Raw genomic sequence first — 27,024 nt, 5'->3', positions numbered from 1 at the left:
ACTTTGAACATGGATTTATTTAACAGTAGCCCCTGAAGCTGACAGAAGTTTCAAAAATATTCTGAGATATAACATGGAGGTCTGCTTTTCAAAGGGGTATTAAAGTAATATTTCAGTCTCAGTGCCCAACAGGGGTGTACCTAGGAGTGGCCTAAACTGAAGCGCAGGCCCAGGAGGGAGTGAAAAATTGCAAAGAAAGGTGGGGAAAATGGTGATTGCCAAGGGTGCAAGGATGGGGCTGGGGTTGTCAATACAGCCCTTTACTAAGGCGCAAGGAAAAGGGTGGGCACCAGTACAGCTCCATGCCAAGAGCACAAGGGAGCCTAGGTATGCCTCTGGTGCCCAAGCAGATGTTTCCCCCCCCCCCCGCCAGCTAGTATACTAATCCGTTAGGTAAGTCCATTGTTGTGTTGATAGTTTTATTAATAATGGGGAGGGGGCAAGAAAATGAACCCCCCCCCACAAATTTAAAAACCAGATACCCACAAAAAGTATCTCAGCACTTAGTGGCCTTGCCTAATTTAACATACACACAGTGTGTGTGTGTGTGTGTGTGTGTATTCTCAATATGAATATTGTTCTACAACGTGGTGTTCTGTTGAATAGCACAGAACTTCCCATACACATAGCAACTCCCTCCATCTCCATTTTTTACAGTTCCTTCAAGCTTTCGCCTTCTCCCGTTTCTACCCCTCCATTCTTTCATAGAATCGTGGAATCATAGAATTGGTAGAGTTGGAAAGGACCCTATTGATTATTATATTGATTCCCACCCCCCTGGCTCATATATATTTAAATAATTTGATTAGATCAATTGCCTATATACTTTATCTATATCACGTGTTGATATAGATATAGTTGATATAGGAGGAGAATGTAGGTTATGTTTGTACTAATATTTTTACACCCCCCCCAAAAAAAATCTTAGTTACTATTGTTGAAATTGTTATTCATGATGCTATCATTGCTACACTCTTCTGCATCAAGTTTCTTAGGCATGTTTAGTGAAGCTTCACTGGTTCCTCCTCACCATAAGAGGCATGAAGGTATCCATTATACCAGCAGAAAGTTCGGATCATGCAAGGTGCTCAGTGGTCCAGTTTATGTTTATCTCTATTCTTTTTGTTATTTTTAAAATTTCTCACTACTAAAATTTTTCTTTCCCCCTCCCTTTCCCCTTAGTTTTGTCTAGTCCTTCTTATGTTTTCTCTTCATCTTTTAAATTAGTTTTGTTAACAGTATGAAAATGCACATTAAGACTGAGGCAGTAAAACTAAGAATTGTACATTTGGCTGAGCAGGATGAATGTCTTCAAGTTTCCTATATAGATATGAAGAGATGGCTGATTTAAAGGCTATTATGTTGAATGTGAGGTGACTAGGAAACCCAATCAAAAAGAAACACATTATCATATGCATACAGCTGATGAGATTGCACATTGTTTTCATTTCAAAAAAAGATTGCTTTATCTGTTCCAAGTAGAAACATATAAAGATAAGTACAGTTTTCTTACCCTACTCACAGTAACCAGTTTAACTGAAGTTTTTTCATGTCTAGTCTGTAGTCAGATTATATCTGTAGTGTTTAACTATTGATTTTCAGACCCAACAGAATATGTTGATTCTTACTCAGATTGCATGCTGTTTAAGGCTTTAAAAGTATTTTAAGCCTGCTCTCTCTCCCCCTCCCCATGATTCTCCCTTAGCACTTTAATAAACATCTGACACTCTGCATGCCTGTTGCCTGAAGTACAATTAGCATTTACATTGTATTACATTAATTCTACAATTCTACAAGACAAATTCTACCAGGAACAGGAAGGTGTTGACTTTATGGAATGCCCTCCCTTAGGAAGCCTGCCTAGGCTCAACACAATGTGCCATTTAGGTGCCAAGTAGACCTGGGTGTTTAGAGACACCTTTGATGGGGGCTGAGGGATACTATTTGAGTTACACTTGAGCCCATACAAACCAGTTGTTGGAAACCGCAGAAGGGGAGTTGTGCTCAGCTCCTGCTTGTGTGCTTCCCACAGGCACCTGGCTGGCCACTGTGACAACAGGATTCAGGAATAGATGTTCCACTGGCTTGATTCATCAGGCTCTTCTTATGTATGTTTGGCTGTTTTATGGTGTTGTCGCCATCTTGATTCGTTATACTTTGTTGAAAAACAACGCTGATTTTTTAAAAAGCATTTTCACAACACTTCCAGTGAGCGTAGTACTCTGCATTTGAAGAATTAGGTCACATACATTTAACTAAGCAGATGGAACTTCATCTTTGGGAAAGCTGCTTTCTGCATGGATATAAATCTCTCAACCATACTCAACATATAATTTTCTGCATCAGAATTTAATCAGTTTGAAAGAAGGGCATGATGTAGACCATGTGCTATTCTCTGTTCATGCTATTCTCTTGAGACAAATGGGAATAAAAATTAAAGAAATAAAACAAATATTTGGACAATTGTGGATGTTGCTCTGCACAGAAAACTGAACCCACATGTGGGAAGAATTGAGACCACAGAGAACTGTCTCCATTTATTAGGTTTCTATGAGGCATTTTATGTTCCCTAGTAAATACAAATAATGAAACAAAATCTTACCGAAGTAATATGTAATTTGGATAAGACAAGATATACGAATGTTGCTTTTCCTCTTGCACCAAGCAGTGACAGAAGCCAGGAAGTCATAGTTAAACCATAGCTTTCTATTATGTGCAAATCAAGTGCTACAGGTAATAGTTTCCAAATAAGCCAGGATATAGAAGCCAGCTTTAAAACATGGCTTCATATTCTGCCATGGCTGGAAGCCATAAACTAGTTCCAGGTTGGACATAACAGCAATAATTAACTGTGATTTGCTGGCTTGTTTGCAGCTGCATTCAGGTTCCTGAAGCATGCATGTATCTCAGCTTATTTAGCTGAGATTTTATTGTCCAAACACAGCCAATGTGTCTTATTAAATTCATCCCTTGTAACCCTTGCATCTCCCCTTCCTGTTTTTCTCTTCCCAAGTAGCAAATAAAAAACAATAGCAAGGGAGCCAATCATAATGAAACAATGATCAGATAAAGCCTTACCAGAAGAAAGTGTCTGGGTGGCAGCAGAATACCATTAGGGAAAAGGCCAAACAGATATGATGATGCAACCAAGATCTTCCATTCTATTACCAACCATACCACAGAAGAGCTTCTTCAGAGGACCTCAGTGGACAAAAATTGTATGGAATTTTTTGTTTATGTTCCACTGTGAAGGGCCATGTATGTTGACAATACAGCAATGATAAATGTGCAAAATAAAAAGTTACTGTGTTTATGGAGCAAATTTCATAACCAAAACTCTTCTATTTTCAGTTTATTACATAGAATTAAAACCATACAGCTCTGTAAAACCTAGGCTGTTACGTAGTGCAAAAAGATGTCTGAAAACTTAATTCAACCAGTTCATTGTACTGTATCTTGAACAGCAAAGACAGAATGAAGATTACCTCTTATGATGTCTCAAATCAGCAAGAACACTACACAGTTTGGACCCGGCAGAGCAGGAGTATCAACTACACGAATCACCTGCCACAGTTTTACTAAGGTCAAAATGGTTCAGCATTATAATGTGGCATTTGTTGTGACAGGTGTACTTTTAGACATTTCTGAACCAACCTCTGAAAAAATCTAACCAGTAATAACAATATACCTAGTAAGATAACATTTGGTTATGCCACTATACCATTTATTATGAGGTCAGGTCAACACTTTTTTAAAAATAGGGGAAAAGCAACAAAAACTGTATATGCAGAACACAAATGATGAAGTATATTAATGTATCTTCTGTGTAGTTGCATTTACACATAATACTGTAATAAAATGATTCAATCCATATCATATTACAAAAGGACAAGGCTGCAGTAGGTATTGGTACCTGCCAATATTCACATATACTCTTACATTTCAAAAGCTCCTCTGAAAAGTGGTGTTTTTCAGGATGAGAGGAAAGATATTTTACAAGATTGCAGAAAAATATTAGAATGTTTTTATTCCTAATAACCCAATGCACTTGAGCACTAAGAACCATGCAACTTCAAAAACAGACTTATGGGCAATTTCAACCATGTAAAGTAATCTCCACTTTTACCAGCTGAGTTTTAGAGTGTGCCCTTGTCTTGCTTTAAACTCAAAAAGGGCACACTACAGCAAAGGTTACACATTCCATCAGTGGCGTAGCGTGGGGGGTGCAGGGGGGGCCGGCCGCACCGGGCGCAACATCTGGGGGTTAGGGTTAGGGGGCGCAAATCCACGGGTTAGGGGGCGCAAATTACTTGCCTTGCCCCGGGTGCTGACAACCCACGCTACACCACTGCATTCCATTGCTTTCAATGGCGCTTGCAACTAGCTTTTAATGGATTGTAGCGTTTTAGTGAATAACGATTTCTGCATTTCAAACAGCATAATTTTGCCTCTTGTACATCAGATTGCTTGCCAAACATCTATGGACCTCAGAGTCTTTCACTACTGGAGCCATCATCCATCCACACCGCCAATGTCTACCTGTTCACCACTGCTTTTGAGCAATCACAGAAGAGACCTGTAACATTCTTCAGTCAATCCTTATCTGCTGAAGAGCTGCACAGCTCAAGGGAACTGCAAAGGGCCTTTGATTACAGACTGAAGGACACTGTGTACCTTAGATGAGTTGTGAACCAGGTAGGAGAATGCCATTTTGAGAGGGAAGGAGTGCCAACATATGGGAATGGAACAGGTACTATACGGTAGTTCTTCAGACAAGCGGGCATGTAGTACTTAACTGTCTACAGACTAAATTTGGCATGCTAGCCTTGATTCAAAGGAGGACAGCAGAAGCTGGCAAGTACTGTAGTCTGCTTTGTTTGTAAGAACTGTAAAATGGCTAAAATTGTTTCGTAACAAAAATAACCGCACAGAGTAATCAGGCCTAGAGATGGACACACTTGAGTGGCATTCTGAACTGGAACAATATAATGAAGCCCAGAAACAGAAACGAAATACCCCTAGCAACAATAATTATTCAAGGAAAGGTATCATTACCTTGGGGAGTAAAAACCATAACAGAGCTCTTAAAATTTCAAAAATAAATTTAATCATCAGTTAGCCTTCCATCAAAACAGGGACACATCTTCCTAGCACGTCTATTTACAAGATGTACAATTTGTACATGATAACCTTAACCCAACGAAAGTATGCATGTAGGTATGGAGCTTCCTCATACTGAGGCACTTACAAAATGTTTCCGCTGCAGGGGCATGAAAAGAAATGAGGGATTCCATGCCTGAAGGACCACTGTTTGGGCACTTGGAGCACCAATGGATCTTTACACCAGAGGTTATGCTATATGGCCATGCTGCATAAATAAAAACCTAGCAAACATTATATACTTAATTAACTATAATGACAGATTGTTTCTGCTTACTAACTGAAATTGATAATTCCTCAAAGTGTTTCCCACATTTTTGCATGCACTTATAAATGCATGCAAATAATTATTTTTGACAGCTGATTAATTAGTTTAATAAAATATTAGCAATTTTGGAAACAGCTGCCATACATATGAAATACTGGCAAAATATATAGAAAAAAGTTAGCATTTTTCATGTGCCATGATAGATAAAAGTCTGATCAACCCCAACCCCAGCAAAAACATTCATATGACAGGAAAGTCACTCAATGTTTTTCAGTGTCTCCACAGTTGGCATGAAGCAAAATGAAACCCAGGAATTTCTGAAACACTGGTCAAAATATCTCTTCCTGCTCTCCCACAAGGAGCTCATTAATAAAGAATCCATACAATCCATTACCCACTGGGCTGTGGAAACAACTGTGCAGTCTATTACTTTTTCAGAATTATGAATGATGGTGCAAAGATGAGGGGTAAACAGTAATGAATTTATCACGTTAAGCCTACACAAACAAAATCAGATAAGGCATACATATACATATGTATATGTATATTACATATATTACTGATTAGTTAGAATGAACAATGCTTTAAAAAAGTATATGGTTCATCTTAATTTCTTCTGAAAGCAGTTATTTTGTCTTTGTGCCCCATAAATAAAACTCAGCAAGAAGTCCAGAAACATTTTTATCTCTTATAATTCTCTCCTTTCAAATTGTGAAAGATGCGATAGAAAAGTGACCATAGAAATAGTGCTGATCCTGAGATGAAATATGGGACATGAAGATCCAGGCTAATTCTCATTCAAACTTTTGTTTAAGTTTCTTCTGAAAAATAGCTGGCAGAATGGAGAGAATAGCTAGAATCATGAGAATGAAAACAGAGTTCCAAGAGACTGCTTCACCTGCTGTTGTAAGCTGGTAGAGCGTTGTTCCAGCTTTAATTGCTACAAAAGATGGTGGCGCAACACCTGGAAATAAAAAACAAAAAAATGGATCAGGGGGAAAAAAATAAACACAAAACAGTTGTGTATTTTTTTTTAATGTCACCAAATCTTATAGATGATTCAGAAGACATGAAGGAAGAACCTGTTCTCCCCCAACTTTGCAATTCTATGATTCTATTTTTAAAGCATTTTTATTTAGGTTACCACACTAAAGTATTATCTATATTCCAGCTTGTAACTAACATGTAAAAAGGTAAAGAGACCGCTGACCATTAGGTCCAGTTGTGACCAACTCTGGGGTTGCGGCGCTCATCTCGCTTTATTGGCCGAGGGAGCCGGCGTACAGTTTCCGAGTCATGTGGCCAGCATGACTAAGCCGCTTCTTGCGAACCAGAGCAGCGCACGGAAAAGCCGTTTACGTTCCTGCCGGAGCAGTACCTATTTATCTACTTGCACTTTGACGTGCTTTCGAACTGCTAGGTTGGCAGGAGCAGGGACTGAGCAATGGGAGCTCACCCCGTCGCAGGGATTCGAACCGCCAACCTTCTGATCAGCAAGTCCTAGGCTCTGTGGTTTAACCCACAGCACCACCCGCATCCCTAACTAAAATGTACAAGATGGTCTATACAATAAAATACCAATTATAACCCCCCCAATAACTAAAGCAATCAAGAATGAAAAACAGAGATTCCAAAACAACCAGCCTAAATAAAAATGTATTTGCTGCCTGCCTAAAAGCAGGCATTAATAAGCACGGGGTCAAGACAAAACCTTGTGGCATCCTGCAGGCCAAAAGCTATAGGCCAAATCAGTAGTCACCAAGGTCCACCTTCTGAAAGCTACAACCCAGAATTTCACTTCTGTCTGCTTCTGTGTCACTGGCACTTTGCCTTCTCTACTTCTGTGACTCAGCTGACTAGCCCAACCAAGCCTTGCAGATTTAATAAGCCAGAGAAGCCAAGGATCCAAAGCGCCTATCATGGGTCTTGGTTCTCCAGATAACTTTTTCACAACTTCAGGTTGCGCAAGTTGAAAGGTATTCGATACAAAGTGAACAGTCAGGAGCCCTGTGTGATCACTGGCACTGATCCAGAAATAACCATAGCATCCACACTGTAGTGGATGCTAGTAACTTTATCTGAAAAGCTTCTTGCAAAGCCGTCACCATCCCCCTGCTGGCCAGACTGCAACAGGCCTTTTTACTATTCTGAACAGATCCAATGAGCAGACAAAACAATGGTGGTGATGTAGGATTTCTTCACCACAATCATGCCACAGAGTAGGCTCAAAAATGGAATGTATCCTATGATAGGTATGTAGAATTTCAGCTCATTTAGCTGTGAAATTTACAGCCTGCATTCCTTAACAACTAAAAATAAATAAAGCACTAAAATAAGAATATGCAAAAACAGTTTTTCAAAATTTATACAACTGCCCAAGAGATGGGGCTGTGTACTAATGAAGCATGCAGAAAGGAAAATAGTGTCACATTTAGCAAATCTTTAATATTAATCTGAATTCTTACCTAGAAAAGTACCAATAAAAAATACTTTCAATGGTACATTTATTACAGGAGATGTTATATTGATAAACCAATTAGGAAGGAAAGGAGTTATTCTCAAAAATATTATGTAGTTAATGAGGTGTTCTCTGTGTCGTTCAACCTGTTGGGATATAAAAATTCCAAATTAAAATAATCCTATTTTAGAAATATAACAGCAATCTTAATTGCATAATCATTCCCTCTATTTCCAAAGTTTACTTGCGAGTGCTGGTCTTCACATAGCTAAAATGGAACCATTCACACACAGGAGGGAGAAAGCAGCAAGTTTGGTTGAACCCCCAAGGTTCACAGAATTACAACAACAAAACCTTTGGGGAGGAACTAAGGATGTTGGCAAACCCAAAAAAAGCCAAACGAGGATGGAGTGGCCAAGGAATGCTGACTATTGGATGAAAAACCCCTCCCCAAACTGGGTAAGAGAGAGAACAAAATAGAGCATCACGGAGGACCATGGCTGATTGACTGGAACAGGGAACAGGAATACCCTATACTGCAATGCTTTGTTGTAGGTCCAACTTTACCCCTCTAATAGTGAACTCAGGTGGCTGAGGGTTAAACTGGGCTATCCCAAAATAAGGAAGCAATTTCTACATAGGGGATTCTCTAGGTAGGGGTGTGAAAGTATGTACAGAAAAATAAAACAATAAAATTTATTACTACTACTGCCACTGCTGTTACTTCTATTACTATGAAGAAGAAGAAGAAGAAGAAGAAGAAGAAGAAGAAGAAGAAGAAGAAGGCGGCCCAGAAAGGAGCTGAGAGTTTCCAGGCTTGAGGGTACAGACATAACAGCCAACTAGCAACTCATTTCATTGTCAACAAAGAGAACATATTGCCATATTGCCAAATCCCCATATTTGCTGTTACTTTGGGGAAAGCAGGGGTGGAAAGAGTTATGCTACAACTGGTTTCAAGTTGACTTGCTTGAAAGTAACATTAACCAGTGTTTGTCAAATCAGACGACACACGAACGGCATGCAAGCCCAAAATTTACTTCTAGTAATAATAATAATAATAATAATAATAATAATAATAATAATAATAATTTATTATTTGTACCCCGCCCATCTGGCTGGGTTTCCCCAGCCACTCTGGGCGGCTTCCACAGAAACCAAAAAACACTAAAATATCATACATTAAAAGCTTCCCTGAATAGGGCCGCCTTAAGATGTCTTCTGAATGTCAGGTAGTTGTCCATCACCTTGACATCCGATGGGAGGGCATTCCACAGGGCGGGCGCCACCACCGAAAAGGCCCTCTGCCTGGTTCCCTGTAGCTTCGCTTCTCGCAATGAGGGAACCGCCAGAAGGCCTTCGGCGCTGGACCTCAGTGTCCGGGCAGAACGATGGGGGTGGAGACGCTCCTTCAGGTATACTGGGCCGAAGCCGTTTAGGGCTTTAAAGGTCAACACCAGCACTTTGAATTGTGCTCAGAAACGTACTGGGAGCCAATGTAGGTCTTTCAAGACCGGTGTTATGTGGTCTCGGCGGCCGCCCCCAGTCACCAGTCTAGCTGCCGCATTCTGGATTAGCTGTAGTTTCTAGACTCATTCCTGTCACACTGAACTATGGTTTAGCATGAAATCCAGGTTGTGACCAGGAGTGGGGTGAAATGGATACAGTGGTACCTTGGTTCTCGAACCTGATCCGTTCCAGGAGTCCGTTCGACTCCCAAAACCGTTTGAAAACCAAGGCACAGCTTTTAATTGGCTGCAGGAGCTGCAGGAACTTCTTGCACTCAAGCGGAAGCCACGTCGGAAGTTCAGCTTCCGAAAAATGTTCACAACCCAGAACACTTACTTCTGGGCTTGCGGCGTTTGGGAGCCGATTTGTTCAGGAGCCAAGCCGTTCGAGTACCAAGGTACCACTGTATTTGTGTAATTCCTATCCTCTTATACTTAAATGTAAGCTTTTAGGACAGATGTTCCACCAGAGTGACTTTACCTGCTGTGACCATTTCACGGCTTTCTCTGTTAAATATCTATAAACAACAGGTCTTCCAACTAAATAGGACAGCATATAACAGAAAGAGGCCCCAAGTCCAGAGCACTGCAAATGAATGGAAAATGAGACTCTCATATATTCATCCTTCACATGATTAACATGCAATGGGTTTCAAATAATCAATGTAGTTAAGCATTTATCTATACATTCAATATTACTCTCTCTTAGTTAGAACTGTATCACCTCAGACCACCTATAGGCGACTGCTTTGTTAGTACTCCCCTTTATGTTAAAAAGAAAATCTTTCATGCAGAAAACTAGCATATCTGAGAGAAAACTAGTCTAGAAACTCTTACCATGTATGAGTTGTCTGTATGATTCTGCTGAACACACACTTCAACTCTAGTACAAGAAGCTTCAAAATAGTAGTAACTACAGAAAACTCTTTTTAAACTGATTTGAATTGGACTTTTATTATACAAGGGTGTTCGTGTGTCTGCATCTGGGGCCATCTGTTGTTACAAGTGACTAGCTGTCCACAACATGGTGCACTGAGGCCACCATTTCCAAATTGCCTTCACATAGCGTTTTGCAAATGACCCTAACCATAACGCCCTTCCTTTTTCCGAAGAAGTTGTTTCAAGTCTTGGAAAGGGATGTACATCACACCCTAATTAATGCATTTAAATTGGTTTCCAGTTGCTCACTTTTATAGCCACCAGAGAAGAAGTGGGTGGAATTGAACATTGCACTATTACAAACATTCTGTCTGCACAAGCATATTAGCTTGCTAATCTGATATGTGAACACGGGAATTAAGAGGTAAGCCCTGCTGCAGAAGCAGGATGTGTTATGTGAATCCCACCCAATGTTTCTGTTTTACTCAGAGTAAACCCATTGAAATTAATGGACCTAATTTTGTCACTTTCAGTAATTTCATCGGGTCTACTCCAGGCTAAACTTAGTTGAATACTATCTAGTAAAATTATTATTTTGCTATCACTTATTCAACTTTGTCCATTAGAAAGTACTCCTTTCTGAGAGCTGATTCATCACTACCACCCCTTATGTCAAAAGCAAATTTCAGCTGCCCCAGGAGGGCAAGATTTAGTATACTGTCCTCACTAGTAAATGCTACATTTCTATTAACTATTCTCTTTCTTTGTTAGCGTTAAAATTCAGTGGAGGAAAAGCCAGTCCTACTTTACATAAAACAATTATTGCTATTGGGCACTGATTTAACAGAGCCAGCTGAATATATTTAAAATATTCTTACCCTATCTTCTAATCAGTGCTCAGAGTAGACACAATGAAATTAATGTACGTGTTTAACTTGGGTCCATTCATTTCAGTGGGTCTCCTCCGAATATGACTAACATTGGATACAACCTGAGGACACCTTTTCAAATCCAATAAAAAAGATAAATACACAAGTGATTGTGTACAGAGCCAGAACAATTCTTCTCTCCTTACAGATGTGGGCTCCACCGGGAAGGGAAGTTTGGGTTTTCTCTCCCCACCAATGACCCCAGTCAAGATGCCCCCTGCACCTCAATTAGGCTTAAAGGAGAAGTTCCCGTTGGCACCCACTGCAGCATAACAGAAGGGTTAAATTAAACTTCTCCTTATGCTGCAGTCTCACAGCACACCAGGGAAGAGACACTTGCAATTAAATGGGGAAAATCTATTTAGAGTAAGTAATGTGTATTTTGGCCCTGAGGCAAACCTCTGCCAGCAGGTTTTTAGGTTGCTTTCAGCATTCTTTCTGTGTCTGTTTCTATGTTGTTTTTCAGTTATATTACTATTTTGTTTGTTACTGTCTTATTGTAAACAGCTTTCAACTTCCTAAGAAAGTAATAGCTAAACATTTAATAGTTAAACATTTAATTAATAAGAACTCTCTGTTCATTACTTCAATTGTTACATATTAAAAGGTTAGGCCTGTACTATTCACATCATCTGCTGCTGCACTAAATAGCAAATACCTTAAACAAATATTTTGAAGAAAAGCATTCTGTATTTGTAATTAATACTTACCAAACAAACAAGAAATAGAGCTAGGGGGAAAGGGTAGAGAAATCCTGAAAGTATACTCAGAAATATTGATCCAGGAATAGCAAAGGTTTGCAAACTGGATGGTAGGTTTAGTTAAGGACAACATTACTTTACTGTTTTGAACATGCAGAGTATATGAATGCATGTTTACTCAGAAGTTAGGTCTGACTGTTTTTAGTAAAACTTTCTCCAAGGTACATAGGATTACAACCTTAGAAATTTAAAACCAATACAATTTTAAATAATTTATATATCAAAAGTATTGCCAATGAAAACAATTTAAAAGATGGTTTAATATTTGAAATATGCATAGACAGGTGAAACTCAAAAAATTAGAATATTGTGGAAAAGTTCATTTATTTCAGTAATTCAACTTAAAAGGTGAAACTAATATATGAGATAGACTCATGACATGCAAAGCGAGATATGTCAAGCCTTTATTTGTTATAATTGTGATGATTATGGTGTACAGCTGATGAAAACCCCAAATTAACAATCTCAGAAAATTAGAATATTGTGAAAAGGTGCAGTAGCTATTCAATCCATAACACCTGCAATGGGTTCCTGAGCCTTTAAATGGTCTCTCAGTCTGGTTTAGTAGGAAGCACAATCATGGGGAAGGCTGCTGACCTGACAGTTATGCAGAAAGCCATCATTGAGACCCTCCATAAGGAGGGAAAGCCTCAAAAGCCAATTGCAGAAGAAGTTGGATGTTCCCAAAGTGCTGTATCGAAGCACATTAATGGAAAGTTATGCGGAAGGGGAAAGTGTGGAAGAAAAAGGTGCACAAGCATCAGGGGTAACTGCAACCTGGAGAGGATTGTCAGGAAAAGAGCATTCTAACGTGTTGGGGACTTTCACAATCGTTGTTTTGTCAACACAAGCATTTCAGCTTGCCAGATGGAAAAATGTCCCCTGTGTGTGTTTCTGCAGGATTCTCTGACATGCTCTCCCTTCCCCACAGTCAATTGGGGGGGCGGTCCACAGGGGGAAGAGAGGGGAAAGCCCCAATGTATTAGCAGGACTTGTGCTGGTACCTGGCTCTCAGTCATAAATCTGAAACATTCATTCTGCAATGTATAGAAGAGACTATTATTATTTACTGAATTTATATACTGCCTTATACCTGGAGGTGTCACGGTGGTTCACAGACTATGCTGTTCTACTAATTTAGATACCAATAAAGGTTCACATTGGGTGGCTTTTTAAAAAAATAATCTGTGGTATTTCTAACCTTTATTGGGTCCCAGGGCAGGAATATAATAAATGAATCTCAGCTTTACCTCTGTGTAGGCTACTTACTGCAAGTTCTGTGAACCAAACTCTTACAAAACACAATTTTGTACTATGAAGTGCTATTCAATGGTACCATTAAATAGCCTTGTTTACAGCTGCTAAAAGTTGTTCACATAGCACTAATGGAGCATGCCTCAAACAACTTTTAAATAGCTAAGTGAATCAAAGACTCATTTCTATCCAAGTGTTGTTAACAACCTAGCAATAGCAAATTAGCATATTCTATCCCCACAGGGTGAATAACCACCAATAAAAATAAAGCTGCTTGTTTTAACAGGTTGCCTATGCGTTAAGAATTTTTTTTAACAACCTCACAGCACAAAAATATTCCTTTATGCAAATAAGTCAAGTCTTCCTAAATGCTCTTAACCCCTTTGACTTCTTATGCAGTTTTCACATCTTAAAATACAGGATTAAACCAAGTTAGGTTGCTTCTTAAAATCAGTTTCAAAGGTTCCTTCAATTATTGATTACTACACTTAATGTTCTGTTAAAATTGATAAATCTCTCCCACTTGAAATGAAAAAAAGCAGGCTTAGAGAATCTGTGGCCTTCGGGAAGTTCCTGGACTCACTCGTCCAGCAAGCATGGCTAATGGTTAGGAACATCACAAGTTGTGGTCTAACATCTGGAAGACCACAGGTTCCCCTTTCATGGAATAAATCAAGCCAGGGTAATGCAGGATAATCCCTGCTCAGATTCCAAAGGCACTGGCATTCTGTCTGCTTTCATTATCCTCTAAGATTAAATGATTCAACTCACAGGAGTGTTATTAAGGATGAAATCACCTTATTTCATAAATCATTTTATAGTTTCAAAACAAAGTCATTTGCAAAGGAAACCTATGTTCACTTAGATGTAGCTTCCATTGCCTACAATGAAGCATATTCTTTAGTAAGTACTGTATATTTAGGAATGCAGCCTTGGCTTCTTGAATTTAATCCCCCAATAATACAATGTACTCTATTCCCCCCCCCCTACCTTTCTGGTCCAATCTTACATGTCAAAATTCTGAAAAAAACATGTTCAATGCTGAAGTGGGGAAAGGGCCTTCTTATATAAACCAATGAAAACCACACACTGTTAACTACCAGCAGTTCCATATTGAAAGATGCCAAGTACGGTCACACAAATTCTTAATGGCTCTTAAGGTTGTTCCCCACATTCCATCCCACATTGTTCAAAAGCCTCCCCCCCACACCGGATCCTTTCAGGAGGTGCAGGGGATGGGTACCTTTTCTTCTATGGACTTCCATCTATTCACTTATCTTTGGACCCAATCCATGTAATCAAGAGGGTCCATCACCACCACACAGAAAAAAGAGCCTGGAAACTACTTCATGTTATATTCCAGAAAGCCACAGCTATGTGTATTTTTCAAATAAGGATACAAAACGTAAGTAGCAAAATAGGCCACTAAGACTTGTACATAGAAGTTGTCCTTGTATTTAGAGAGAACTTTTCCTAAGGCTTTAGCATCATCCATGTCTCTGGGAACCTTTATACATTCTCTCTCCTCTCTGTAGGGGGAAAAAAAAATCAGATGACGTTACCAGCATAAACAGCAGATGCTTGCCCCAAACAGCAGGGATACTAATGGCACTGTGACATAATGTATCATGCACTCTTAAAATTTCATGTAAAATACTAATTACATTGTTTGACTTATTGGATTTTGTAATACATACAGCCAGCTTTAAACTACTACTTGATGTTATTCTATAACCTGTTGAGGTATCAAAGGTACTACATCAAAACATCAGTTGTTCAGAAATTACTAGACAGTTTGATATTATCAAAACCTTTGCCTCCGCTCCAGCAATTATTAATCAAAGTCAATGTTCAAAGCAAGGCCACTCATCGTATTCAACATAATATTCAGGCACAACTTAATAACTTTTAATACAAGCAGAAGGAACACATGTTCATTGCTTTAGAGAAGAGTAATTGTTTGTGGTGTTTAGACTTTTTATCCACTTCACTTTCAAACTGGACAAAACATTCCTTCAGAGATAGAGAAGGGCTTCAATAGATAACACATCTACAGAGAATACCCCAACTCTCTGCATCTTTGGAAGCAAGTAATTCCTTTCAAATACCTGTAGATATTATATTTTGGAAAACACTTGGGTGATTCTCAGCAGAACATACAAAGAAGCTCTATGGCCACATCTACACTACAAATGTAAGCCACTTCAAAACAGTGTTTGGAATTCCCCAAGTGCCAGGTGTGTTTTGCTACTGGAGCTGGTCCAGTTGTGACTACGTGGAGATTTCTGGGTGACAGGTTGGTGATTGCTATCTGCACCGAGTCTGCTGACTTGTGCACAGCAAAAGACATGCATCTTGTGCTTCTGTATTGCCCTGTGAATCATGGGGCCATTGCTGGTCATCTTACTCCTCCATCATCACAGACCACAATTTAAAAACCTCTGGCTTAGTCCATAGTTAATACCATTTTCATTTCCACTGTGTGGAAATATACTGGGACAAGTGGAAATATACTGGGACAAGTGAATTGTTGTAAGAGCAAGCCAAGCTACAGTCAAGCAATGTAGTTGATATCATAGAATCATAGGATTATAGCATTGAAAGAGACCCCAAGGACAATCAGGCAAACCCCTAGCAAACAGTTATTCCATTGCGGCAACTGTAACCTAGGTTTAAGGTGCCATTTAGCATTTAGCTTATATATCTGAGTTTTTAACACTGCTTCCACGTCAGTTAAACAGTAACAGCTAACTATCACAAATCCTTGAAACAGGAGTGCTCAACATAATCAGAAATCTACAATTCCAGAGGTTGTTTGGTTTTTTGGAGAGGGGAGCTCCAATAGTTAAAAACTACTTTGAACCCAGTATCGCAACAGCTTTTTGTAGTGTGAATGTGTAGTGAAATGAGCATGTGTCCAAGTTTTGTCTGATGACATAATTTTGAATTGGACAGACAGCTCAGCTCTGCCAGACATTAACAGGTGGTTAGTTTAACCTCTAATCCCAGAATATACAACTATCCATCTGGGAAATTTAGACACTGTGACATATTAAAACTAAGATTGGGGTTAACCAGCAATATCAAGTGTTTTTATATAGTAGTACAACAAGCTTCCATATTGTATTGTCTGAACAAAAAAATCTTTGACAGTAATCTTTAAATGGCTATGTCAAATTTCTGACAGGAATGAGCCAGGCAGCGTACCTTGCGGCTTACTGGTAAATTCTGATATCAAAACTAAACATTTATACACATGGTTCCTTTCTGAAAACTTAATGAACTGTGTCCTTCACTTTAGAGTTCTATAGGTTTGTAAGGTTCTTTAGGTACATTTGCTGGAAACAAAGCAAATTCTCTGTCATACTTACTCACTCAGCTGTGGAAAGTTTTTATATACCAGAAACATAACAGATGCAGCTATTAAGAAGATGGACAATAATATGAGAAGGGACATTCGTGCAGATCCACCTTCTTTATGGGCCTTTCCTGAAATGGAACAAATATATAATTAATTCATGAGTTCTTACAAATCATATTTGAGGGGTTGAATTAAGGAGGGGCACTTAGACTTCACCCCTTCATGGATCACTGCCTTGCTGTGGCGAAGGGGCTTGAATAACTCAGAGAAGCTATGAGCTATGCCATGTAGGGCCACCCAAAATGAACAGGTCATGGTGGAGAGTATTGACCAAACGTGATCCACCTGGAGCAGGAACCGGCAAGCCACTCCAGTATCTCAGCCAAGAAAACTCCATGGACAAAGACAACAGGCATATAAAAGTTATGATGCTGGAAGATGAGCCCCTCAGGTCGGAAGGCATCCAACATGCTACTGAGGAAGAGTGGAGGACAAGTACAAGTAGATTCAGAGTGGATGAAGTGGCTGAGCCAAAGCCGAAAGGTCGCTCAGTTGCGGATATGCCTGGAAGCGAAAGAAAAGTCCAATGCTGTAAAGAAAAATATTGCATAGGAACCTGGAATGTAAGAACCATGAACCTTGGTAAGTTGGATGTGGTCAAAAATGAGATGGCAAGAATAAATATTGACATCCTGGGCATCAGTGAACTAAAATGGACAGAAATGGGCAAATTCAGTTCGGATGACCATCATATCTACTACTGTGGGCAAGAATCCTGTAAAAGAAATGAAGTTTGACAAGGTAACTAGAGCTCACTCAAGTCTACTTCCCTAGCTTACTTTAGTAATGATAATCAAGCAATAAGTTCATTTCTTCTTAAATTTGCTTCTATTGATGGATAAAGGAAACATGCCCATGACCAACTTGCCTGAAACAACTATTTCACTCAGGCAGGCAACTGTGTGAGACTGCTACTACATAGTAAACTGGCTAGATCATCCACCCTGCTTATCTGTCAAGAATAATAATAATCCCAGAGTGTTTATTACAATTGGTGGTGCCATGATTATGCAATGTGTACTGAATATTCCCTCTTGTGATGTTACATGGTTATGAGCTGGCAGGAGGAGTACAGAGATGATGAAACTGCCACATAAGTATGAAAATCATATGACGTGGCATAACAAGTGTTCTGAATTTAGCAATTTGCCTTGAAGTTACTACACTTGTGTAGCATGCTTTCATAAAGCCTCATATGTCTAACAGAAGGCACACCATCGGCACAGCTACACCTGAAGTTTCATTACTCCTCTTAAAATCAGTGCCTCCCAGGAAGAATCTGTATAAAATCATTACTGTCAGCAGAAAGAAAGATAATTGTTTAGTAGCAGTTGAATTTCACAATTACAGCAGCAAATGTACACTCTGGGTGTCACACTGCTATTCCAGCAAGCCAACATCACAAATCATGGCATTGTATCTGTGCTGTAGGCAACTATGCCTACAGGTAATTGTATGAATGTGCATTCATGTTAGGTCTGAAATATGCGCACAACCCACAAAGACCTATGAAATTTTAAAATGCCAAACTCAACAAGGGTTTTGAGAAGATAAGCTGATAACCGTTTTTACCTGAATTTTTCCCCCTGCCATTACATTTTTTTTAAGCTCTTGAAATTATGTTCATTTTAAAAGTTCAATTTCCACATTACATGCCAATTTCTAACAACTGCTATTGCATTGGAGGCTAAACAAAGCTTACAAGTTTCCAATGCATTACACTTTTAAATTTTACTTTGATTAGAGTGCTTTTTGCACAGGGAGTATATCATGATTCAATTTGGAACAAATTCTATTGCAAATAAATTCAAAAAAATCATTAGGACCACTCAAGTGACATTATATGCAAAGAACTGAGAGTTAACATTTAACTGCACTCAATCATCTCAAGTACAGTAGATATCTGTAATTACAACTTCAATTTGGCAAAGGCACTTCAATTACTATTCCAACATGAAAAACGGTTCAATATAAAAGTGATACTGAACATTATTTGGATGCACTGTTGTGATAAGTCCACTGAACCAAAGGAATTATTTTAAAACTAGAATGTACTGCATACCTTAATTTTAAAGTCCTTGTGACAAAGCCAACTTTTTAAATGTCTTTGACACAAGTAATTTCACTTACAGGAGTTTGCCACAGCCAGTTAAGAGTCAGAGTAAGAACACGTAATCATAAAGTAGCATTTACTGTACTTCCTCTATTCCTTACCCACTTATATCTAAACTGGATAACACAGCAAATTTATAGAATAGGCTTTAAAATTCGAAGTGCAGCTACTCTGAATAACTATGTCAAGTTCTGAAATAACACTTATTTCCAAAGCATCTAATATAATGTGGCTACAACAATGTCGCCATGCCAGTTTAGACCAATTACGGTACATGTTTAAATACTCTGCTCTTTCAGGCTGTAAATGTCAAAATGTCCTTACCTGTACCAAGCTACTAGGGTTCCCAATTTTAAAAGGCAAAAGGCAGGACTGGTTACCCAGGATAAAATTTGAAGTGCCACAAGACCATCATCTTAGGAAACCTAAGTACATGTGGGTCTGGTCAGTCTGTGGATAGTAATCCTCTCAAAACCACACATGTGCTGCCTTGGGTTCCAAGATACAAGAAAGGCAGGCTATACAGTACATGCAAAAAAAGTACAGTGGTACCTCAGGTTAAGTACCTAATTCGTTCCGGAGGTCTGTACTTAACCTGAAACTGTTTTTAACCTGAAGCACCACTTTAGCTAATGGGGCCTCCTGCTGCTGCTGCACCACTGGAGCCCGATTTCTGTTCTCATCCTGAAGCAAAGTTCTTAACCTGAAGCACTATTTCTGGGTTACTGGAGTCTGTAACCTGAAGTGTATGTAACCTGAGGTACCACTGTACTAAAATGGTCTGTATCCAACCTATGAATTCAATGTATCATTTCTGCTTTCCGGAGAGAATGATATCCCATGTGCTGTTCTGGGGGATCCTTCAACCCTCTGGAACAGATCTGGGGAGGGTGCAGACGGAGGAGATGGCATAAGCCCTGTTGCACTAGTGGGAATAGTTGCACTGGCTTCCACTAGCAAACCAAGTTAGTTGAATACAGCCCTATGGTTTCCTTCACCCCCTCAAATAAATGTAGTTACCCCAGTTTTGTATTTAACCACTCACCTGGTTTCCACTGCCAACCAGGAACTCAACACAGATGGGTGAGTGGACTAGCAAAGAGAACCAGAGTATTTGTTTCTCTTTTGCCAGCCTGTATAGCACCCATTCTGGCTAAAAGAAAGGGGTTTCACTTCCTCTGCAGCCACCACAGAAATACAGTGGACTGGCGAAGAAGAAACAGACAACTCAAGTTTTTCCACTGTCAGGCTGTTGTTTCTAGCGCACAATAAGTAGGGCCTCTCTTAATAAAAAAAGCAGGCAAGTAAGAAACTTGGGAGGCTAGGAATAGGCTCAGTCCTTTCTGAGCAGCCCTGCATGAACAGTATCTTATGTCTTAAAACTAATGCAATCATTAGCAGTTTTCCCATCTAAAATGTAACCTGACAGAAAAGCATGAGAAAGATGTTAGGAGATCTGTCTATCTGAAGACATGCAAGTTATGGCAAATATGGCAAAGAGAACATTTCACACACAAAAACATGCTTCACTAATACGCTGGGAGAAAAATGTTTTTGGAGAGAAGCATTTTCTCACTTGTGAGCAGTTTGCTCTGCCTTCCCGCAGTTCAACTTTACATACCTGAAGTGTATGTAACCTGAGGTACCACTGTACTAAAATGGTCTGTATCCAACCTATGAATTCAATGTATCATTTCTGCTTTCCCGAGAGAATTTCCCAGACATTTCCACTCAGAACCAGTAATGACACACTAGGTCATCACAAGGTTATTCTAATAAAACAACTTCTCTTCCCAAGCCTACTCCCACAAAACACAACACATAATCCTACTTCATTTTCAACTATCAGCTATCTATTCCAGGTGGGAAATGTATGCTTGTGGAAGGTGGCAAATCTCCCAGAAGACAGTCTTTCATACAGCCTAGAGGAAGCAACTTAATCCCACCAAGAACAATTGGCCATCCTTCCAAATAAATCTACACGGATTGCAAGTGTTTAGTGAAAGACACCTCAGATTTGGGATACGCATTCAACATACAGTATATTCCCAAGGAAACTTTGCTGAAGAGGCTAGACGTACCCCATCACTGATAACCATCTGGCAGGCATCACATATGACATTGCAGACATCCCTTTCTAATTCAATCACAACTACTGTCCCAATTTTATTGACATGAAGGTTTGGAAAGACTTGCGAGAAGTTATTCACTATTGTCTCTAAGACCTTAAGAATCAATGGAACCTGTCATAACCTCACCGCTGGAACTATGCACAGGTCCCATTGTAGATATTACACTTTGAATACAACAGCTGAAAGTTAATGCATTTTTGTACTCAACTCCTGAACTACATTCCTTACTCCACACCGCTTTCCTAGGCCCCTAACAACTGGTTTCCTTCATGCATAATGCTCATCATTAGTATTTATCATATTTAAAGCACTTCTTGTTATAGGAAATCTGTTTTCAGAAGACCAATGGCTACGATTCAAACTCCGAAGCCACCACAGTGCAAACTGGTCTTGATCTGGTCAGTGTCCAGAGGGGTGACTGCTTGGGAACCTTGGGTTCCGTGAGTAAATAAATACATAAAGCAGGCTAACAGCAACTTGTCCAATAGGAATGAACACAACTTTACTGCTGAATGCCACAGGCCACCCACAATATCCCAATTGCCCAACATCACCTTCAGAGATTTATGACTAATGAGTCTTGAACCTGAATTATCTGCTTTGAGGTCCAACGTAGAAGAACTGCCCCACATCACGCCATATGGGCCTCCACACCCATGAGAGCACAGCAAACTTCCCAAGTAGGGCTCCTGACAGGCCTCGGACCCCCCAGAACTTGTTTTCAAAAGGTCTCGACTTAAAAGGCTTAATAAATGCGTCCCTTTGAGCATCTGCAGAATGCCCAAGAAAACCGAGAACCGGCCAGCCACGGATTATGTGGGAAGATTGTTCAGTTCGGGATCTAGGCGAATTTGAACCCCGGCACTTCTTGTTTTGTGGCATTAAACGCTGCTTCGGAGCATGTGCATTTCCCCTCTGAGTCACCCTCCTCCTTCCTCTTCCTCCTCCTCTCCCTTCCCGCGTCTCCTATCCTTCATTCTCCAGTGACCCCGGAACACCTCCAGGCACACCGCCGGCTTGGTTCCAGCGTCCCCCCCCCCCCCCAATCCATCCATCCATCCATGAATCTCTCACGCGTTCGCCTCCTGACGCTTCTGCTTCCCACCTGCAAGCAGCTCCTGATGCCTTTCCAAGGCAGCCTCCGCCTCCTTCGCTGCCGCCGCCGCCTCTTCCTTCTCCGACGTCCTCCCGGACCCTCGCTGGCTCGTGCCCGGCTGCGCCATGGTAGCCCCTTCGGCGACGCCACCAGCCCCTTCGCCGGCCGGCAACACACAGGCCCGGCTCAGCCTCCGCCGGCGCCAAGAACCGCGAGAGGAGGCGGGATCGGCCGCAGCCCTCCCCTCAGCGCCGACGCCGCCCGCTCGCCGGCTCCGTAGGCCGCAGGCGCGGACTCTGTGAGTCCGCCCCGCCCGTAGAGGCACCCCCGCCGCCCTTCTGCCAACACCTTTGCTTTGGGTTCCTGGAAGGGCTGCCCACGTTTTCTAGTAAATACCGTGGAAGTCGGTTTCTTTCTCCAAAAGACGCCGATTCGGAAGGAACGCAGTGGTTCCACCATGGGCATGGGCAGGATTTTTGTTGGGGGGGGGGCAAAACCTCAGTTTGCTATGTATTTTTATGGATTTGGGGGCGGGGAGAAGGGCAGCTGCGCCCATGGGTTCTACCCAGGGCCGGATTTAGGTTTAAGCTACTGAAGGTAATGGAGCCCTTTATATGTCCAGCTGTCCTTTGTCAGCAACAAATTGTTGCTGTTTTTGTGTTGAATATATGCTATATGCTATAAGTCCATACACAACACAAAACACTGTTGCTGTATGTAGGTTTTATTTTATTTTGGTTTTTTCCTTATATTTTGGAAATGTACATCCAGGTGGTTTTTTTCTTTAAAAATTTTTGTGGGGCCCTAAGCTATAGCTTGTTTAGTTTATACGTAAATCCAGTGCTGGTTCCACCGAGTAGAAGCGCTGCGGGACATTTCACTAAGTGGCTGCTAGTTATGATGGCTGTCTGCTCGTGAGTTTCTCATACGCATCTGGTTGGCTGCAGCAGAAAACAGGATGCACTATAGGCCTTTGGTCTAATCCGGCAGGGCTCTTCTTATGACACCCAGGGTTTTATCTTTTCTTGTCTGGGAGTAAGTCCAGTCTCACACTGTGGCACTTCCTTCCAAGTAAGGGCCGTAGCTCAGGAGTACAGCATGTGCTTTGCATGTACACAGTCTCAGGTTCATCTCTAGATCGGTCTGAGAAAGAGCGCTGCATGAAATCCTGGAAAGCCACTGCCAAGTCAGGGTCGAAAATACTGCTAGGTGGACTAAAAGGTCAGGCTCGGTACAAGGCAGCTTCCCATGTTCTTATGCAATATGCATAGAGTGATAGTGGTGTACAATTGGCTCCAGGACAAAAGAGGAGCAGGCTTTTTATCTGCACACTTTCCTGAAAATAAGAGTTCAGTGGGCTGCAGGCTGCAACTTGATGGAAATATATGGGATTTCTTCACAAGCAGGAATGCAAAATGTATTATGAGCTTGGACGGTAGTACTTAAACATGCTAGTAAAACTTATTTGTTGAACTTTGTAGATTTGTGTTTCTTTGTGTGCCTCTTTTCCCCAATATTCCTCAAAGGGATATCACTTCCTCCCAGTATATACAGAACAGTGAATGGCGTACAACCTACCTTCCCCTTGTCAAAAAGACTATCCAGTAAAACTAGCTACTTTAAATAGCCAGTTTAAAACCAGCCAAGCAGAAACCCTAATTATATACCACCATGACATTTACTTCAAATTCATTTTGATACAAAACTGAAGGAAGTTCCTATACTGAGAAAACCACAACAGGATGTACACGACTTGGTTAATAATGTGGCATTAGGGCCATGGTGTTTTTGTAGTAATAAAAAAAAATCTCAACAACTTTGGGTTTTCTTTTAAAAAGCTTAGCAATTTTGGGGGTTTGCTTTAAAAAAGCTCAACTTTTGAAGTGTCCTGGTTTTTATTTTTTTAAAATATGGCAACCTTATGCAGCATATCTGTGTGTGGGTTGTGAAACACAACACTGAAGGCCAAGTGCATTCAAATATTCAAAAAGCAGCATTAGCTGCTAAGTTCTATACATTACAGAATGTCTATAATGTTAATATTGTTTCATGCTACTCCAAGCGGTGTGAGATTCTAAGGGTTCCAGGATTCGGTTTCTTTGGAATGAGGGACAGTGGAGACTGGTGTCTTTATGATAATATAGTTTATTTACATAAATACAACATGAGCCTACGATGGATGGGTTCACAGCATTAGCATCCCAAAAGGGTCTTGTTTCTCCCATAGCTACAACCTTTTGTCTTTCTAACTAACCAGGGAGGGAGGCCCTCGGGCCATCATCTGACTGGCCTGGCTTTTCCAGCAGTTGAATCTCTGCTGGATCCAGTAAATAGAAGCAGGGCTCAGGTATATACTGTAGCCTACCCCTCCCCAACTCATAACAAGATGTAGCAGGCAGTCAAATTGGACACTTCAGCAAAATGTGGGTCAAACCACTAAACTGAACTCAAGGTGGCATACTTGGGGTTCCTTTAAAGTATTTCATCCAAGCATTGACCAGACCTAGAGCTGAATAACCTCAGTAAGACTGCATCAAACACCACTAAACCATAACTCTGCCACAATCATAAGATGTGCCTGCTGAAGCCTTGTAATCTGGCAGCATCATCTAGGGGCATTCAGAATTAAAGGTCCTGTGCAGGATGTTTCCTTGTTCTATGCATGCCAAACATGCACAGTATGATTTTTAACAGCCTTCACTCAAAAGCTTTAATATGGGAGTGAGGGGAGGAATCAAGAATGGAGAAGAAGGAGAGGAAATAAGACTGGGGTAACTAACTTGTCACCCTCTGGATGTTGTTGGACTTCAGCTGCCATCATCTTTGACTGTTGGTTATGTTTGCAAGTTAGCCACCCCTGCTCTATTTTCCACTGCATAGTTCCACAGTCTTCATTTATAGTACCTTCCAAAATGAGTACAGCGAACAATATACAGTAGAACCTCGGTTGTCGACGTAATCCATTCAGGAAGACTGTTTGACTTCCGAAACATTCGACAACTGAGGTGCAATTGCCGGTCGGCAAAGTCAATAGAGCAAAAATTTTAAAAACTCTCAGGAAGCAGTTTGACTTCTGAAAAACGTTCGAAAACAAAAGCATTCACTTCCTGGTAGTTTGCATTTGGGTTCTGAATTGTTCGGCTTCCGAAGCGTTCAACAACTGTGTTCCACTATAGTGGATTTAGGTATGTAGACAGATACCCCACCATGAGAGTCCCCCAAATCTTCACACCAGAGCTAAAGCAGATATCAAGGACCTTCTCGCTGAGCAACTGTTTCTTTTGGAACTATTGTTAGATATTTCAGTGCCCATTTAACACATTATTAAATACGATGACTATAGTGGTATGGGCACTTCCAGCTACAGTTCTGTAAACTGTTAGCTGTGAACACACCCCACTAGGCTCTACAAAGTTGTGATTAAATTAAACGTGAAAAGTGACATACGCTGTGTATAAAAGTTTCTCTGCCTAATAATACAGTACCTTGTAGCAAATTAGATCAGACTTGGTAATTGGGTCTTCTGTTATTTAAGACTGTATCTTTGTTACGGTATACCAAACAGAAATGAAAGTACAAGCTGAAAGACTTAACAGCTTCAGCACATGTTATAGTTGACGATTCAGTCTGAAGTGATTGTTTTCAGTGGTATCAATGTTCCAGGAATAAGTTCTAATCTAAAGTAATCTTAAACTATAAATTTTACTTCAGTAAAATAGATCACCAAGAGATTTACTATCTGATCCTCAAGCAAACTGAATGAAAATGTAAACCAGTTTAATCCCTATTGCGATAATTAAAATTTCCACTTGCTACCCTTTTCCTGGCTATGCTTCTATATTTTTAACAGCACCACCATCACCAGAATATCTGATCCTGCAGGAAGCCATGAGCAGTGGCGTAGCGTGGGTTGTCAGCACCCGGGGCAATGCAAGTAATTTGCGCCCCCTAACCCGTGGATTTGCGCCCCCTAACCCTAACCCCCAGATGGTGCGGCCGGCCCCCCTGCACCCCCCACGCTACGCCACTGGCCATGAGGCCTTTTCATGGCATGACACTATGTAGTTGGAATAGTGGCATTGAATTATGCCGCTTGAAAGGACCAGTGAAACAAAGGCATTTCAGGTACGTGTCATTCTTGGCATAGATAGGAGAAAGTGGGATGCATGATCAGGCCTCTAATTCAACTAATTCAACTGAAATGAGTTTCCCCACTACATTTTGATATCTCAGTGAAATGTATCTGTCTGGTTCAAAAGATCAACATTTTGAGTTACAACTCAAGGGTAGAAAACAGGTTTTTTCTCTTGCAGAACCTTCCTACAAAATTTTCAGGCTTCCTCAAACTCGGCCCTCCAGATGTTTTGAGACTACAATTCCCATCATCCCTGGCCACTGGTCCTGCTAGCTAGGGATCATGGGAGTTGTAGGCCAAAAACATCTGGAGGGCCAAGATTGAGGAAGCCTGCTACAAATGTTAAATTATTGAAAGGTATTTCTGTAGAGACAAGATAAAATCAGCAAGGGTTTAAAAATGGAGTTTGCAGCTAAACGGCTGCATTCTAAATTATCTGTAAATTCCACTTTTCTTTATTATTTAAGAATCATTTTGTTGTATAAACACACTAGTTCAAAATAAATAAAATTGCATTATGCAGTTATGATAGATTAAGTCGTCTCCATATATACCCTTATTAATTTGTCTCTGCTTTTTTATTTATTATTCTATTTCTCCACACTTTAATTCCCTTATTTCCTCTACTTGAACTTTCTTCCTTTGATAGTCTGAAGTTTATTTTCCATTGTAAAAGAGCACTATAGTTACATATGAATTATCACTAGCAGAATACTCCCAACACTTGATGGAGCATTTCTTATAATGAGATTAGTAAACAGAACTAGCCCAAAGGTCTGTCCTGGAAAGCGCATAGTGTCACTTACAGCAGTTAATGTGAGGATGAAAAGCCACTGTGGACTTAGCAGCTAAACAGGATTAGTGTTTTATTTGGGAGGGTGGTGTGGAGATTACAAGTACTGCACTAATT

The 27,024-nt window shown here is 40.4% G+C and overlaps 1 protein-coding gene across 1 annotated transcript; it reads right to left on the bottom strand.

The window, feature by feature from the left end:
- Positions 1 to 5,084: 5,084 nt before the first annotated feature.
- Positions 5,085 to 22,465, bottom strand: TMEM41B (transmembrane protein 41B). Its single transcript, XM_083478705.1, has 7 exons — positions 21,989 to 22,465; positions 16,589 to 16,706; positions 14,618 to 14,746; positions 11,913 to 12,006; positions 9,876 to 9,980; positions 7,894 to 8,032; positions 5,085 to 6,392 (listed from the first exon to the last, which is right to left on the bottom strand). Exons 1-7 carry the CDS (start codon positions 22,104 to 22,106, stop codon positions 6,223 to 6,225), a joined length of 873 nt encoding a protein of 290 aa, XP_083334831.1. The 5' UTR covers positions 22,107 to 22,465; the 3' UTR covers positions 5,085 to 6,222.
- Between the last annotated feature and the right edge of the window lie 4,559 nt (positions 22,466 to 27,024).

Source organism: Podarcis liolepis (genome assembly GCF_965112155.1).
Source record: "Podarcis liolepis genome assembly, chromosome: 1".
Lineage (NCBI taxonomy): Eukaryota > Metazoa > Chordata > Lepidosauria > Squamata > Lacertidae > Podarcis > Podarcis liolepis.
Note: the sequence above shows the minus strand (reverse complement) of the source record. Positions and strands in the feature narration are given on the sequence as shown.